The sequence below is a fragment of the Panicum hallii genome, chromosome 9 (assembly GCF_002211085.1).
Source record: "Panicum hallii strain FIL2 chromosome 9, PHallii_v3.1, whole genome shotgun sequence".
In the NCBI taxonomy this organism is placed as follows: domain Eukaryota; kingdom Viridiplantae; phylum Streptophyta; class Magnoliopsida; order Poales; family Poaceae; genus Panicum; species Panicum hallii.
Genome location: NC_038050.1, coordinates 13744478 through 13761485, shown reverse-complemented (window position 1 = coordinate 13761485; position 17008 = coordinate 13744478). Strand labels below are relative to the sequence as shown.

The 17008-nt window shown below is 45.2% G+C and overlaps 1 protein-coding gene across 3 annotated transcripts; it reads left to right on the top strand.

Moving 5' to 3' along the window:
* Window positions 1-137: 137 nt before the first annotated feature.
* On the top strand, window positions 138-13947 carry LOC112878251 (vacuolar protein sorting-associated protein 52 A-like). Of its 3 annotated transcripts, none has more exons than XM_025942695.1 (20): window positions 139-425; window positions 579-680; window positions 892-949; window positions 1390-1485; window positions 2311-2412; window positions 2998-3081; window positions 3287-3367; window positions 3542-3685; window positions 3834-3925; window positions 4548-4629; window positions 5476-5658; window positions 5789-5895; window positions 5978-6036; window positions 6517-6617; window positions 6833-6883; window positions 7000-7179; window positions 8017-8151; window positions 8235-8309; window positions 13303-13360; window positions 13435-13947. In XM_025942695.1, the coding sequence occupies exons 1-20, from the start codon at window positions 169-171 to the stop codon at window positions 13734-13736; spliced, it is 2349 nt and encodes a 782-aa protein (XP_025798480.1). In that variant the 5' UTR covers window positions 139-168; the 3' UTR covers window positions 13737-13947. The 3 variants fall into 3 exon arrangements, with proteins under 3 accessions (XP_025798481.1, XP_025798480.1, XP_025798479.1); XM_025942694.1 differs by having other exon boundaries at window positions 576-680; XM_025942696.1 differs by lacking the exon at window positions 579-680 and having other exon boundaries at window positions 138-425.
* The last annotated feature ends 3061 nt before the right edge of the window (window positions 13948-17008 follow it).

Genomic DNA, 17008 nt, shown 5'->3' with positions numbered 1-17008 from the left:
TTACTGTAGCACAATATTGCTAAATTATACTCTAATTAGGTCTAATTAGGTTTAATGGATTCATCTTGTGAATGAGTCTCCATTTATACAATTAGTTTTATAATTAATTTACATTTAATACTCTAATTAGCACGTCTCGCGCGTCTTCGCTACGTGAAGGAGCGATGCATGTACTTAGGGTCCTACATGTACTGTGCAACTTTTTCCCCACCTGCAAGCCTGCAATCCGCACCAGCCACCAGGCCGCTCAAGTCCAAAAATAGAAGGCCGGCTTCGCGATCGGTTCAAAACGCGCTCCCGCGGCCGCGGGCGCGCGCGCGAATCGGATCGCGCCCCGCTCACCCCATTTCCCTCGCCTCCCGATGGCGAGAAGAGAGGGCAGCGAGATCGAGGCAGCAGCCAGGGCCCAGGCTCGCCGTGGTGAGGTATCCCCTTCCCTTTATTCAACTACTTTCTAGCCTGCGATTTCTATACGTGTTTGGTTACATCAGTTGGGCGTACATTGCATCCCCATGCCTTTCCTTTCAGACCACTAGTGCAATCTGCCACTAAGATGATTTTCCGCTGTATCTTAGAAGAACTACAGGTGTGATATCAGTAACCCCTATGGCTTGGGCTCCTGAGCAGCGAATTGTAGAACATTTTGGTCGTTTTTTGTGCTTCGATGAGGATTCGGAAAGGTACCCCAATCCCAGTAGGATTAAATTGGAACTGTACTGCTGCTTTTCTATTTTTGTATCACTTCACCATTACCTGCTTTGGATATTTGCGAAAGTGACCGTAAATGCAAAAGGTTTAGAGATTCACAGAGTAATCGTATTGTAAATGCGATTTCGCCAAATGGTATATCACCACATCATTGGACTTCTTATCTCTGGATCATTCTAACAGTGAGGATATATCACTGGATGAGCTGGAGGAGGAACTTGAAGAGCACAAGGACTATGATGTGAGTCACGGGCCACTGATGTTTCTCATCCTTCATTTTATGCAACTATTGATTTGCATGTAGTTTGATATTGTTTCCATGTATGTCAGATAACTGCAGAGTTAGCATTTTTCAATTAATATACTGGATCATGTCATACTAATTATTCATCCGTACTCTTAGACTTAGTTTACCATTTTCATGCTGAGGATGCATTTTGGACTTACATGCCAAAGATTCACACCTTCATAATGATGTTCGGCATTTCCAAAAGAATGAAATAAAGTACTCTGCACTTGGCTTATAATACATTGATACCTGAAGTAAATTGGACTTGAGCTATCTACCCTTTGCTTATACCTAGCCCAAACATACCTCACCCAAATTCTTAGAAGCTTGAGTTCTCTTTCCTCATATGCAGTCATATAAAAGGCTAATATGGTGTTCTCTGTTGTCTCCAGGTACTAATAACTATTTTAAGGAATGGTGAAAAACAACGTGGCTTGGCGACATTGGTTGAGGGCAACCTAGGCCATATTGAAGAATCTCTGATAGAAGTATGAGTTGCTGAAAGCTTTAGCTATGCAACTGTTAACGTATTGTTAAAACTACAATATAAATTGCAGCACATTTTCTCTTTTCAGACGCTATGGCTATCATATTATTTTATGGTATTGCTACCTTTTTTTGAATGGGATCCACTTCAGTGGATATATATTTTCCTTTCTTTAAATAGATTCCCCGCAAATAAAAAAAATAATGATTACGTCAGGAAACTTAGGCCACATATCATTACCAACAATATATGCTATCCAGTTTTTATTCGAGCAGAGCATAACAAAACTATGTTTTGTTTCTTAGCTATCATCATTATTTTATTTGTTCTTGGCTAAAAAAGTTGTTCTGAATCTTAATTAGCTTGGATGTTTTTGTCGGACGTTTGGCTTCCTAATGGATTACTGTGTCATGTTGTTTAACTGCTAAATACAAGGAACTATCAAATATACAAGGACCTTGTAGAAGTCAAAGTCAGAAGCATTCAAGTTTTTATGTTTTATGCAATTGTCCTTTAGGGACAAAGACATAGAGCTTTGTTATCCCTAGTTCCAGTGCTTCAAATGGCATATTCTGATTCCCCTTTTTCATATCAAAAACAGTATTTGATTGGTACCTTATAACCTGGACCTTTGCACTGTAACTTATTTACAGGTAAGTTCATTCAATAGCTTTGTACGAAATATGAAATAGCTCTGTATCTTTTTCATAGCCAGCCATGTTATGTTCTAAATCATATTGACCTCGTGCTCTGCTATTTTACATTATATGTGGAAACATTACATCTAGCACCTGGGTCTTAAAGATTGCTTGTTTTATATCCTCAGGATTATATTGAAGACAACGACAACCTTGCTCTGTTGCATGATCAGATTCATGAATGTGACATTATTTTGTCACAAATAGGATCTCTTCTTAGTGGCTTCCAGGTAGGCGAAGTACATTACTGTGTGGATATACAGAACATGGGCGTATTTGTAACTGTAAATATGCATAAGTGTTTCATTTTTCTTCAAAGATCATGTGGCGACCATGTTGTGTTTGCCTATGATATTTGACAGAGCTTCCATATTCTCTTAAATTGGGGTTTCACTCTCTCTGAACCTGATAACTTGGCCTTTACATGGTCAGACAGGAGAGACATTTTTGTATCCGATCTCCTTCATAGCATTGCACTAATCTTATGATTCCATTGACTTCTGGGCCAGAATATAAGAAATCACCTACCCAGGGTCGTCAAAGTTTTTGTGACATTTTTTAAATCAAACCACTATATTTTTTCCAACCAAGAGCGGAAACCAAATTACTAATTGACTTCACAGAATGTAATGTTGCTTGTAAGATTTTTTATTTTACTAAATTTGCAAAGAGATGTTCTATTGCAGCTTCTGCTCAAAGTAGGTTTTGATTATAATCAAAACACTGAAATTAATTTTAATGATTTTGTTGCCAAACACTCAGAAGATCTGCGTATCTTTGTATTAAGAAAAAAGTTTTAATGGTTCACTTGGCAGGCCCATATAGGTTCAATAAGCTCGGAAATTAGAAGCCTCCAGGTGAAATCCTTGGATATAAGTGTTCAACTGAAGAACCGCAAGGTTAGGACAAGCCTGCATATCATAATTATACATAAAACATTTACTGTACTTTCACACATTAGCCTACAAGTAACATGATTTGTTTACAGAAATTTGATTGACCCTTCCACTTAGAATACCTTTATACTGTAGCATATGGGGAACTCATTTTAGCCTTTATCATTTATCATTAAATGTGCTCACATGAAAGCTTAAACATGTACAGTTGGTGGAGACAAAGCTTGCTGGATTTGTTGAAGAGATAATTGCTCCTCCTGGTTTAGTAGATATTCTTGTTAGTGGAGAGGTAAGTGTCCTACAAAAAACTCAGATATTTCATGCTATCGTTTTGCTTTATGACTGTTTACTTCCTGTTTTGTCTTCCACGCTGCAAATTGTCACAGTTTTAGCAGCCATGACTTGCTATTCTGGTTTCTTTTGTATAGTTCATATTACTTGCTATTCCAGTTTATTTTGGTAGGTAAATGATGGTTATGCCAGAAGTCTGGAGATTTTGAGCAAAAAGTTGAAATTTGTTCAAGTCAACCCACTGATTAATGCATCAAAAGCTTTGAATGATATTACACAAGAACTGGAAAGGCTTCGACAAAAAGCACTATCCAAGGTTACCACATCTGGGCTTTTCACCATTTCTCGTTCTAATAAACTATATGTTTATTTCCTATTAATTTCTACATATGGTAATTATCTAGATTAATATGTGCTGTGGAGTGATGTTTCATGCCCATCTTTTCCTGCATTTACCATTTCAGGTTTCCAGCCACATTATCGAGATTTTCTTTGCTATGAGAAAGCCTGGAACTAATATACAGATATTGCAACAAAATTTGCTTCAGAAACATAGGTACATGCAGTGCAAAACTAATTTCATTTAGATGAACTAATTCTTTTCCCTCTCTGAGCAACAATTATCTCCTAAGGTGTTAACTTCTAATGCACATGGTCAAAAGGAGAATCTTATTCATACTCTTCTCATCCTTCGATTTACTCATGTCTGCTACGCTGATGATATATATTTTGACGCATAACTGTGCTCATTTTATCTTCCCCTTTTCCCTACAAAAATTACACTTTTGCTCCTATAAACATTTAATGCATTTTTTGGAGTCAATTTCATGCTCGACAATGCTTCAAATTCTAAATTAGATAGGTAGTATAGAAACTATTCTGAATTATTGTATTATTATTATTTGGGTGGTGGCGGGTGGTGAGAACAATGTGACTAGTGAATTCCGAATTTAGACTATGGAAGACCGTTCTTTCTGTCTTGATTGTATCTACCATCTAGTATATATCCTACATCATATATGTTAGTCGTATGGTTTCATTAACAGCAATTAAATTGAAATGGCATACTACGTTTAGTTGTTTATTTTCAAAGTCATGCCGCTGTTGTCTATGCAATAAAATGCAGACTACTTTCTGTTCAATTACTGCATAAGATAATTGTTACTTACATTTCTCAGGTATCTCGTTGTGTTTCTTAAAGAGCATGGTTCCGAGACATATGGTGATTTGTGTGCATCGTATGTCAATACAATGAACAAGGTAAATCTGTATGATGTTCTAGTCAGTTTTTCCATGACTAAATCTGTATGAACTATTGATAGAGTCTGAACAAAGTTTTCAATATGTGTCTAGTGTCATGCTTGTGGGGTTGGGTGGTGTTGAGAGGTATAAGCCTCAGACCCTCAGTGGCTGGAAGTGATTTGACTAGATGGAGGCAGGATGAGCCTTTGGGTCTATCTTTTAGATTTGGTGATTGCACTGACAATACAAAAACGTTCTACATTTGGGTATTGGTTTGCTTCATCAAAACTGCAGCTAGAATTGCTTTCAAAATATTGCAGCTAGTCTCCAAGACTCTTAAGAGTATGAATTATGATTCCTTTTATCTGGCATCAAGCTCCAACCTCCTTCCACTTACTTCACGTCAGCTTTTGCACCTTTTTTTCCACCTATGGTGTCGATGGAACATTGTAACTATCATCTCTGGACATCTGAACACATTGCTACCTAACCTACTAATATGGTGATGCCCACTGGCAACTGTGACTTCAATGGGACTGTCCTTTTGCATAGCCATCCAAACTCAGTGTCATCAAACATACTAATACATCATTGTGCAGTCAGTAGTGTACATGCTACCTATTGGTGATTTGGTTCTTAAATTATAGGTATCCATGGATTTTTCATTCATGTAGAAAGCTTATGAATTCAGAATATGGTAGAACACCACCTCTTTTAGTAAGAAAAACTTGGCTGTGTATCTGCTTTTATGGTGCCCATAGTCATTGTGACCTGTCGCTATCAAGATAAGTTGTAATGCCGGATAGTTATGTTCATTGAGACCTTGAATCTAGTTTGTTCTTACCGTCTCTTCTTTGCAAACAGGTACTGAGTACATACTTTCGTGTGTATGTTGAAGCACTAGAGAGGCTGAAGCTAGATATTGGTGCATCCAGTGATTTAAGTGGACATTATACTAGTATCACTGATATTATAACAAGGGGAAGGGAGCATTTGAGAGATCACCGTTTCATGTTTTCATTGGGTGAACGTGCAAATATTTTGAAGGTACATTATTGAGTTCAGAGCAACATCATGGCAACAATGATTTCAAATGCAAAATTTTGCACCAACATTCGGCAAAGACTGCTTTCGTAAGGATTGTTCTATCTATAATCTCGTTTACCTTACTTTTCAGGAGATTGATCAACCTGGCTTGGTTCCTCAAGTCAACTCTCACAAATATCCATATGAAGTTATTTTCAGGAGCATTGAGAAGCTTCTGATGGACACTGCTAGCTCTGAGTATCTATCGATTCTATCTAAACTACTGTACCATCAGTGAGTATGCTAATATTTCTAATACTTTCCATGTTTTACTTTTCAGGTATCTTTTCATTGAAGCATTCTTTGGAGAAGAGTCACTATTCTATCAAGTTTTTGAAGGTACATTCTTCTGTCGTTTTATGATTCATTTGCCTTCTCTCCACTGTCTCCAGGAAATATTTAACATTTAATATGCATCCTTTACCTTTTGAAAGAATAGATTGGACAAACTATAACCATCCAGTCGTGGCCATGTATAGAGTGAAACACAAACATGATAAGAAAATGGGGTGAATGTGTCTGGATTAAGCAAATGTGATTAAAATTTGTGTTACAGGTCTGACCCGACACGGGCATGGCAGGAGTAGTTGAGTTCTTGGCACAAGTGTGTTTCCACTCTTTTAATTTGACTTTGAAATATTTGAGGGGCAATCCTCAGTGCACAAATCAAGATTGTCAAATCATGTGTTTCATTATTCAGGGTGGAAAATCCTGAAAGGGCAATCTTTGGAGGGGAAAATCATGATAGTTCCCAAAGCATCGTGTTGCAAAAGCTTCAAATGTTGTGACAAAACCTCATATCCTCTTGATTATTTTCAGGACCTTTTGCTGTTATTGATCATCATTTGGATCTTACTCTTCCAAAGTGTCATGATGCTGTGTGCCTGATGCTCATGATCTGCATAACTAGGAAGCACCAGGTAGGAAGGTATAAGCACAATGTATCAATTTTTATAATCAACAAAAAAATAGGTGTTATTGCTGATCAGCAGATTCTAGTTGCTCAGGGAATTATTTGTTACCATTCTAATATAACACATTTCAATTTTTCATTCACTGTGTTAAACTACTTTCAAACGTTTGAACTTTGAAAATTGAGATAACATGAGCTTTATCACTTTTTTTTTTGTTTCAGTTGGTTATGTCCAACAGACAGCTTCCTTGTCTTGAGAACTACTTTGATAAGGTCCATAATGAGCCAGAACTTTGTACTAGTGACGAATCAGTTACTCTATTCAACTTCCACTTCTTGTCCCTTTTCTGTTTCTTATCTTGATCGTGACCCTCTCCTATCTGCTTTAGGCTGTCATGTATCTCTGGCCACGATTCAAGTTAGTGTTTGACATGTACCTTAGAAGCTCATATCAGTGCGATGCAAAAACGTTATGGATAGATGGTACCCATCCGCACCATATTGTAAGGTGCTATGTGGAGTTCACAGCATCCCTTGTTCAACTTAATGCTGAATGTGGAGACGGTCAGGTTTGTTGAATTATATAATACCATTATCTTTTTAATATTGCAAATATCTGCTGTATATGTTCTGAGCTCACATTGATAAAACCGTACTTTTTTATATAGCTGCTTAATATGACCCTTGATGATCTACTTACATATATCTAACTTCTGAAGTTGTTCATTTAATCATTGTTATGCAAATATATTGTCTATCTGCTCATCAGATTTGAGCTAAGGCAACCACACAGGTTTTCCAGAAAATTCATGGACTACTAATGGAAATCTTTTATTCAAGAATAAGCATTGTAGTACCTCTGATGCTACCCCCAAAATCAGATTTGTATGATGGAAGTTTGTCGGTATATATACCATCCAATGTGCCATATACATGATGCTCCTGGATCACATGCATACTCTCATTTTATACATCTTTGCAATGACAAAGAGCTAATTAGTTCACCAAAAAATCAAGCAAAATAACAGTTGTAAGAAAAACAAATCTCTTTTTTTAAGAAGAGAAAAGGAGCTCCACCAAAATTTCTGTGATCCAAGGATTATTGAAAAATTTAGGAAAAGATCAGACATTTATTTTGAATTGAAATTGAAAAGTTTCAGAGGAAAAAAAAAACATGCCTTCACAATTGGGAAACCATTGTCTGGCCGCTGTGCCACAGCACTTATCTGCTAGCCTGTTTTTATTCTCAAAAAATGTGGGGCATGACTCAGAAATTCCAGTCCCAGATTCATTCATAAATATGATATTGTTTTCACCATTAAGCTTTTTCAAAAGCATTCTTGCTTCTGTGAATGCTCTAATTAGGTTGCCAGCTTATATGATAGTAACGATTCATATTTATGCAGCTTGATATGAACTTGGAACGCTTGCGGTCAGCTATTGATGGTCTACTTGTTAGGCTTGCCCAAAATTTTACGACTCCCAAGCTGCAGCACCTTTTTGTTTTGAATAATTATGACATGGCCATCTCTGTCATGAAGGTTCATGCCTCAATTTTAATTTTTCATCTTATATTCGTTCCAATTTGTACGAAGGTTTATTGGACATAATTTCCTTTTCCCAGGAAGCTGGTGATGAAGCCAAAAATCTGCAAAGATATTTTGAAGACAAACTAGAAAGTAACATGATGGCTTTTGTGGTAAACCAATGCTCTCATGTCTTCAGTATCTGTGTTGGAGTATATTGAGCCCATGTGTATAGAGGCCCATAGAGGCCCATGTATATAACTAATATACCCTGTTTAGGGTTTGCTAATAAAAAGATTACTGTTCATCATGGTATCAGCCTAGGTTTGCTCTCTCTCCTCTCTCCACCCTCCAGCCCGCCGCCTCCGCCGGCCCCTCCTCCTCCTCCCCTCCCCTCTCCTCTTCCTCTCCCTCCTCTGCTCCCGCCGATCTGGGCGCCTGGGCCGCCGGCGCCTGGCCGCCGCCGCCGCCCGGCTTTCCCGCCGCCGCGCTGGTCCTCGAGGGGGTGCCAGCCGCGGGCGCCGCGGCTCCTTTGCTCCAGGCGCCGCAGGGGCCACCACCTGCACAGGGGCCGCGGCAGCAGCCACCTGCCGCCCTGGGCCCCCTGCAGCCCGACGCCGCCGGTGCCGCCGCAGCTGCTGGCGCGGGCGCCAGGGCTGCGGGGCCCCAGCAGCGCGCCGCCGTCGATCCGGCCGCCCTGCGGGCCGCTGCGCAGCTGCTGTAGGCCGTGGGCGCCGATCCGGCCACCCTGCGGGCCGCTGCGCAGCTGCTGCAGGCCGCGGGCGCCGATCCTGTCGCTGCGGGCAAGCAGCCCGTCGTCGATGCAGCGCCCGGTGTCGCACGGTCTGGCCTCGGGATGGCGCCCGAGGATGCGCCGCTCTCCGCCGCCGCCTTCCGTAGGCAGCAGGCCGACGCCGCTCTCGCCGCGGCCCTCCTCGCCGCCAAGTCGGAGGCTTCGGCGGCCTAGGAGCGGGTCCGTGTGGCAGCCCTCACCTGGGAACGCGAGCGCGCCACGGCCGACGCCCTCGCTCTCCGGGTTGCCGAGGCGGAGCGCTACCTCCGCATCTCCTCCAGCCAGCCCGTCGAACCTGAGCACGGCGCCTCCTCCTCCTTCCAGGCCCCGCCCGCTGGATCTGGAGCCCGGTACGACCCGACCGACCCCATGGTCGCCCAGCTCCACCTCCAGGCAGCCGGCGTCCAGAACATCAGGGCCCTGGTCTCCGTCCTCCTCGACCCCGCGTCCTCCTCCTACGGCCGCTGGCGGGACCAGGTCCTCCTCACCCTCCGCCGCTACGCCCTCGACGACCACGTCCTCGTCGACTCGCCGATCGAGGCGCGGGACGTGGCGTGGCTGCGCCTCGACAGCGTCGCCATGTCATGGATCTTCGGGACCATCTCCCTAGATCTTCAGGACCTCGACAGGACCCACGGCGGCACTGCACGGCGGCACTGCGCGGCAGGCTTGGGTGGCGCTCGAGGGGCAGTTCCTTGGCAACGCCGAGTACTGCGCCCTCCAGCTCGACGCCACTTTCCGCACCTTCGTCCAGGTGGACCTCTCCGTCGGTGATTACTGCCGGCGGATGAAGAGCATGGCTGATGCTCTTCACGACCTCGGGGATCCGGTGTCCAATCGGGTCTTGGTGCTCAATGTCCTACGGGGCCTGAGCAGCACCTACGACCACCTGAAGAGCTGGATCGCCCGCCAGAGGCCCTTTCCCACCTTCCTGCAGGTCCGGGACGACCTCGCCCTTGAGGAGATCACCAGGGGTCTCGCGCCCGGATCCTCCTCGCCCAACCCTGCCGCGCTCGTTGCTGCTCCACCGGCCTCCTCCGCTGCTCCTGCCACCTCCCTCCTTGGTGATGCTCCCGCTGGGCAGACCGAAGGAGGGGGGGCCGTGGACGTCTCCGGCGACGGGGTGGTGGTGGTGGCACTGGTGGCCCTGCTACTGGGGGTACCGGTACCAGTGGGGGCCGTCGGGGCGCGCCGACCCCGGCTCCCGCTCCTGCCTCTGCCCCTGGAGGTACGCCCTGCCCCTGGAGGTACGCCCTGGCCATCCTTCAGCAACCCATGGTCAGGGCGCATCTCGATGTGGCCGTTCTAGGGTCCGGCGGGGGGGGGGGGAGGGGGGGAGGGCTTCGTCCTCAGCTTCAGCCGGCGGCCATGTTCACTGGTGCTGCTCCACTCTTCGCGCCGTCCTGGACCCCGCCCGCTCAGCCCAGCCAGCAGCCGACCTGGCCTGGGGGGTGGGACCAGGCCGCTCTAGCGCAGTCCTTTAGCACCATGGGACTGACGCCGCCGGCCAACACCGAGTGGATCGCCGACTCGGGTGCCTCATTCCACACCACTCCGGATGCCGGTATCCTCTCTTGTGTCCGACCCCCACAGCCCTCTTGTCCTTCTTCTATCATGGTTGGTGATGGGTCTTGCCTTCCTGTCACCGCCGTGGGTTCTGCTCCTCGTCTTCCTAATGTTCTTGTTGCTCCTCGAATGGTTCACAACCTTCTTTCTATTCGCCATTTTACTGCTGACAACTCCTGTTCTATCGAATTTGACTCCTCTGGTCTTACTGCGAAGGATTCGGCTTCCCGGCGTCCACTCCTCCGATGTGACAGCCCGGGGCCCCTTTACACCCTTCGGCTTCCTGCTTCCGCTGCCTCGCCTTCGGCTTCTTTGTCTGCTGCTTTTGCCGTGACACCTTCTTCCACCACCTGGCACCGCCGGCTTGGTCACCCCGGCCGCGACGTTTTGGCTCAGCTCAGCCGAAGTACCGATGCTGCTTGTACTAAGGCTCCTGCTGAGCACCTCTGTCATGCGTGCCAGTTAGGTCGTCATGTTAGACTTCTGTTTTCTTCTTCTTCACATGTTGCGCATGCTTTTGATCTGATTCACTGTGACCTGTGGACATCTCCTGTACTCAGCATGTCTGGTTATAAATATTATCTGGTCATTGTTGATGATTTTTCTCATTACTCTTGGACTTTTCCTTTGCGCACCAAGTCTGAGACCTTCCCCACCCTCCTCCACTTCTTTGCCTGGGTGTCCACTCAGTTCGGCCTAACAGTTAAGGCCGTCCAGTGTGACAACGGGCGGAAGTTCGATAACTCCACCTCCCGGTCCTTCTTCCTATCTCGGGGTGCTCAGCTGCGTATGTCTTGTCCGTATACCTCTCCTCAGAACGGCAAGGCTGAGCGGATGATTCGCACGACGAACGACGTCGTGCGCACCCTTCTGATCCAGGCCTCTCTGCCCCCGCGCTTCTGGGCTGAGAGCCTCCACACAGCCACCTACCTGCTCAACCGTCTCCCGTCCACTGCTTCTCCTGCTCCCACTCCACACCACGCTCTCTTCGGTACCCCTCCTCGCTACGACCACCTTCGGGTCTTCGGGTGTGCGTGTTACCCTAACACCTCCGCCACTGCTTCTCACAAGCTGGCGCCCCGCTCGACTCGTTGTGTGTTCCTCGGGTGGTCCCCTGACCACAAGGGGTACCGATGCCTTGACCTCACCTCTCGCCGCGTTCTGATCTCTCGACACGTAGTCTTTGACGAGTCGGATTTTCCCTACTCTACCTCCTCTACACCTTCTCCTGACCCTGAGCTAGACTCTGTTTCCGACTGACCCGATGGTTCAGCCACCGTTACCTGTTTGTTCTTTTCCTGCAGGTTTCCCCGGCACGCCGGCACCGTTTCCGGTGATCCCTGCTGCGCCGAGCGCGGCCCCGGTGCCCGCGGTTGAGCTGGTGGTCTACACCAACGCTGACTGGGCTGGCTGCCCGGACACTCGTCGCTCCACTTCCGGCTACACCGTCTTTCTGGGCGGCAACCTGGTCTCCTAGTCGTCCAAGCGGCAGCCGGTTGTCTCTCGCTCCAGTGCCGAGGCGGAGTATCGGGCTGTCGCTAACGGCGTAGCGGAGGCGTCCTTGCTACGACAGCTCTTGGCGGAGATCTACAGCCCGCTCGCCAAGAGCACGCTCGTCTACTGCGACAACGTCAGCGCCGTGTATCTCTCCACCAACCCCGTCCAGCATCAGCGGATGAAGCACATGGAGATCGACCTACACTTCGTGCGCGACAGAGTCGCAATCGGCGATGTTCGGGTCCTCCGTGTCCCGACTACCTCCCAGTTTGCTGACATCTTCACCAAGGGGCTGCCCTCCTCGACCTTCTCGGAGTTTCGATCCAGCCTCAACGTAGCCGGTGGCTAGTTGTGGCTGCGAGGGGGTATTTGCCCTTTGTACTCTATCTGTACTCTCTTCTTGTCCAGTCTTGAACACCGCTGCGCTGGTAGTTCAGACTGGGGGGGGTGTTGGAGTATATTGAGCCCATGTGTATAGAGGCCCATAGAGGCCCATGTATATAACTAATATACCCTGTCTAAGGTTTGCTAATAAAAATATTACTGTTCATCAATCTGGCTATGTACAATTATTGAGCCATGGTATCATACTAACAGACTGGTTCTAGCTTGTGGGTTGTGCTGGTTTTGGATTGTTTCTGGTGGGATCTAGTGCTTTGTTTTAACTTTATGCTAGGTTGAATTCCAGTCTCCACTGGAAAAACTGCAACGGGCGACTAATAATAAGTTTCAGACAGCAAATGAGTGATTTTGACCCTTTACTGTATTTCTTATATGTTAACGCAATATATTTACGGATAGCAAGAAAAATAATCATTTGAAAATAATTGGTACACAGAACTAAGTCACCATCTTTATTGAAATTTACTTGCATAATCCCCTGATGCAATCAGGCAGACAGTCACCCATTTATTAAACTTTGGGAATGAGTAAATATATGCACACATGACATTAAAATATCATTTCTTAAATCTTAATTATTCTGATCAACGTTTGTTGACAACATGCCATATGGTAAATGGATGTGAACATTAAGATATGATTAGAATAGAATATGTACAATCATTATTTGGATGTACCAGTGATGTGTGTTTCTCTCAAGCTCTTCATTTTCTTTTACCAAAGTGCCCAGTAATCAAACCCAGGTGACAATGGTTGAATAGCCTCCCCACCACTAGACCGCTGGCCTATTTTCAGTTTTATATCAAGATAAATATTCTTAGGGTCCATTTTTTGAACTGAAATTAATTTATTGAATCTTTTCATCGGAAGCTTTTTATGTGTTTCTTATCATTTTTTCTGGGGTACAGGATGATTTGCTCATGGAACATTTCAGCGATTTACTTCGATTTGTGAGGAGTCGTGTTTGTAAGTTCCAGAAAACTTAAATCCCGGTTAATGTGAATGCTATGCAAAACTGATTATTCTTATTCTCTTTTTAGCTGAAGACCTGCTATTTTACACTGAGCACGCAAATATTGATGAACTTGAGCCAGTTGTGAAGAACTTTGCCATGAAGTGGAGAAGTGCTCTAGAGATCATGCACAATGAAGTTGTAACTTCTTGCAGTAACCTCTTGTCCGGGATGGCGATTCTAAAAGCAGCAATGGCTCAGTTGCTTAATGACTATAACAGACTCTCAGAATGTGTGAAAAAAATCCCAGCGGGATCAGCTTTAAACAGACATCTGGTTTCCATCACCTCAATTTCATATGAGATCAGGAAATACTCAAGAGCACTCTAGCTGCTTATCATGGGCCTAAGAGAAATTCTAAACAAAAATATCACCATTGGGACCTTTTTAAACATTCAACCAAATAAATGCCAGCTGTCAGTTTTAGTTTGATATTGAAATTAGGTGTTGTCAATAAAATACTAGTTTGAACATTTATTTATTTATGGTTGTCGCTGTTGTTATTGCTTATTTTTGTGTGTAGTCATACTACGCTCGACAATAGTGACCTACTCATGGCTTCATTCCAGAAAATTAGTGATTTACTGATGTGTTATCTATATTACTTTTCAAAGTTCATTGACTATAAAAGTTGTGTGGTTCCCCATGAAAGAGCAGTTTGTTCAGTAGTAACAGAGGCAGGTTCTTTTGTTGTTTGTGTTTTTTTTCCTTTGTGCTTTTCTATGGAAAAATTGTGAAGTATTTAAAATTAGATGCAGCTTTCTGGTATATTTACTTATCATTCACCCGAAGCTGTATTATAAGAGTGAAGTGCCATAATAAAGTGCATCTCTGTGTTAGCTTCGTCCTATAGCTATCCTAACTTAGCTTTGTCGTATAGCTATCCTAACTTAGCTTTGTCGTATAGCTATCCTAGAGACAAGATATAAGGCAAGCTCGGACCTTTCATTTTGATCGAATGGTTTCGGTTTGCATATCATTGTCAACTGGTGACAGTAAGGTATACTTTATGTTATCTTTTCCATCTGACACATAACATTTTTATCTTGGATATAGATAAAGTTTGGAACAGAAAAAAAAAGGTGGTTTCATGAAATTACTGTAACTGGAACCGGTTGAGTTGAAAAATCTAGATGCTAATCTTGTAAGTATTCCTGATGTCTGTTCTTAATTATACTGAATGTAATGCAACCATGAAATTTCAAGATTTCCCTGGGTAGTTATTGCATATTTTTATAAACATGATGCTCTAGTTTTCACTTTTGAACCCCGGCCGAATGCTGAGTTCACAGCTATGGATCCTGCACAACTGGCTAAGCATGCCATAAGATCACTGAAGAGATGGCTGGTTCTTCCGGGATCTCAGAGCTTGTAAAAACCACTTCAGGGATCCCATAAATGCTATTTTTATAGATAGTAGTACACACTCACATGCCTTCTGAGAAAGGCTATATTAGCTGCTATATTAGCTCAAGTACCTTAGAGCGGCTCCAGCTCCACGAGACTCTCTATATCTTTTCTTACTATTAGGAATAGAGATTTTAATAGAAAAATACCCTTCAATAACTTTTCTAAGTGGTTATCCAAATATAATTATCTTCCATTCCGTATATCTCGCTAGCCAAACATAGATAATGAAAATGGCTTTCTAGAGTATACAAAAAATATAGAAAAGTTATTGGAGAGGGAAAATATATACAAAATAATTTTTATGCAGAAGATTGTCTGAACGATAATTTAAAGAGTGAAATTTAAAAAAACTTTTCGAAGATGCTCTAATAAAGATGACATAGCGGCATCCTTTTCTTTTCTTGCCCCTCTGCACCCACCGGCCACTTCTGGATTCTGATCGCTGTCCTCTTCAATCTGCAGGGGAGAATCCGCGACGCCAGCCATGGCAGAAACCAATCCATCCATCGCGTCTCCATCTTGATCGCCCAATCTTATCCGTTCATCTTGCGCGAATCCTCCCGAGATTATCTCCGGATCAAACTCCAAAGCCGGCGCCGCGCCGGACAGGATCGTCCTGAACGTACGGCGATGCCAGGATCACGACGGTAAGATGGTAACTGGGTAACAAACATGCCGATGCAGAGCTGGGAAGAACAGAACGTGATGGATGCTGACTGCTACAGCTACAGGCTGCAAGTTGTCCTGGCTCTCGAGCTCACCGCACATGTACCATCAGAGACCAGGTAACTCAGGCGACCTGTGTGCAGATCACAATCGCCTGGCGGTGCGATCCTGAGCAACTTACCACGGATCCTGAGCTGTCAGGCTACCTGTTTCTGCCTGCGCGACCTGCCCCTGTTCATGTAACCCATCGTTTCAGAAAGCGAAGCGCTGGTTTTGTGCGGTGCAGCTCTGCAGCCAGAGGCTGGTCGGCGGCGCCGCCGCCGCTCCGGCCGCATCCATCCAAGAGGCACCGCGCATCCACTGGGCCGAAATTGGCGGCGGCGGCCCTCGCCGCCGTCCATTGCATCGGGTTCCTATCCGTCCACCCGGTCTGCTCCACAGTCGCGCCATGTCTAAATGTCTGAATGGAAGAAACGAAGCGAGACACGGCGGTAGGCCCGCTCCAGCACTGTGGGGCGTGTCATGTCATGTCACTTTCGGTGCCTAGCTCGGCTTATCTCCTAGAATCCAAACATTGTCGTGGCAAAGAGCACGTACGATGAACACGCAGGAATCCAGGCACAGTCGGCAGAAAGGGGGACGGACAAGGGTCGTCCTCGTCCGTCCAAAAATCCTCCTGGATACGCTCGTGCCTCTGATCGGTGTGTGCGTGGCTGGTGAGCTCTGGTAGCTGTAGGTGAGGCTACCGCTGTCATGCACGGTGCCTACTGCCACCTTGCTACTGAACAAGCGTCTGACAGAGCAGGGATGTAAGACCATCCCCACAAACCAAACATATTTCCGGGAAAAAAATTTACTAGAGCCCGGATGTAACACATCCGCTGCAGCCCCACAGAAACACGACGTGCAGACCTACACAATAGGCATCGGCTCCCACCTCATAGGCTCACCCATGGCTTCCTATCGATAGGCTCAAGTGCTTCTGGCCCCGGCTCGATTTCATCTTTGTGCAGAGCCGCCTCCCCCGCACCTTCTGTTAGGTAGCGCCGCATCTCCTGCCTTCAGCCTGCCGGTGGCGCCTCTCCTTTCCCCATGGCTGCCCGCGTCATGTCTCCCAGATTAGCTTGCCGGAGCGGCCTCTTTCCTGGACCCGTTGACTTGGGGATGTTCTCGGACCATCCCCTTGAAGCAACATTGCTGCTACTCTAGGATTCTATCGGGCCGCTCCCAGTCCGTCCAGGACGTGACTCTGAGATTGCTGCTCTGGAAGGAGAAGGTCAAGGTCTCTTGGACCATTGTTGTTTTGCAGGCATCGTGAATCCATTTAGTTTTGTGATTTTTCTGATTATTTGACAGTGCCCTCACAATTAGTTTGAACACGATGTTTTGCTTGGGTTGTCTAGATAATTTTTTTAGTTGTCATTAGCAGATAGTGGAATTGTTGAAACTGATGTCATGATTCTCTCATTATTTCAGACACAAGTACTGAAGCCGCTGGAGATAGAACCACTTAGTGTTCTGTTTCT

Coding starts and splice junctions, on each gene's coding strand:
- LOC112878251 (XM_025942694.1), top strand. CDS start 169: ATGTACTTAGGGTCCTACATGTACTGTGCAACTTTTTCCCCACCTGCA. Junction 6,884..6,999: donor TTGAGAACTACTTTGATAAG/GTCCATAATGAG, acceptor TATCTGCTTTAG/GCTGTCATGTATCTCTGGCC. Junction 8,310..13,302: donor GTAACATGATGGCTTTTGTG/GTAAACCAATGC, acceptor TCTGGGGTACAG/GATGATTTGCTCATGGAACA.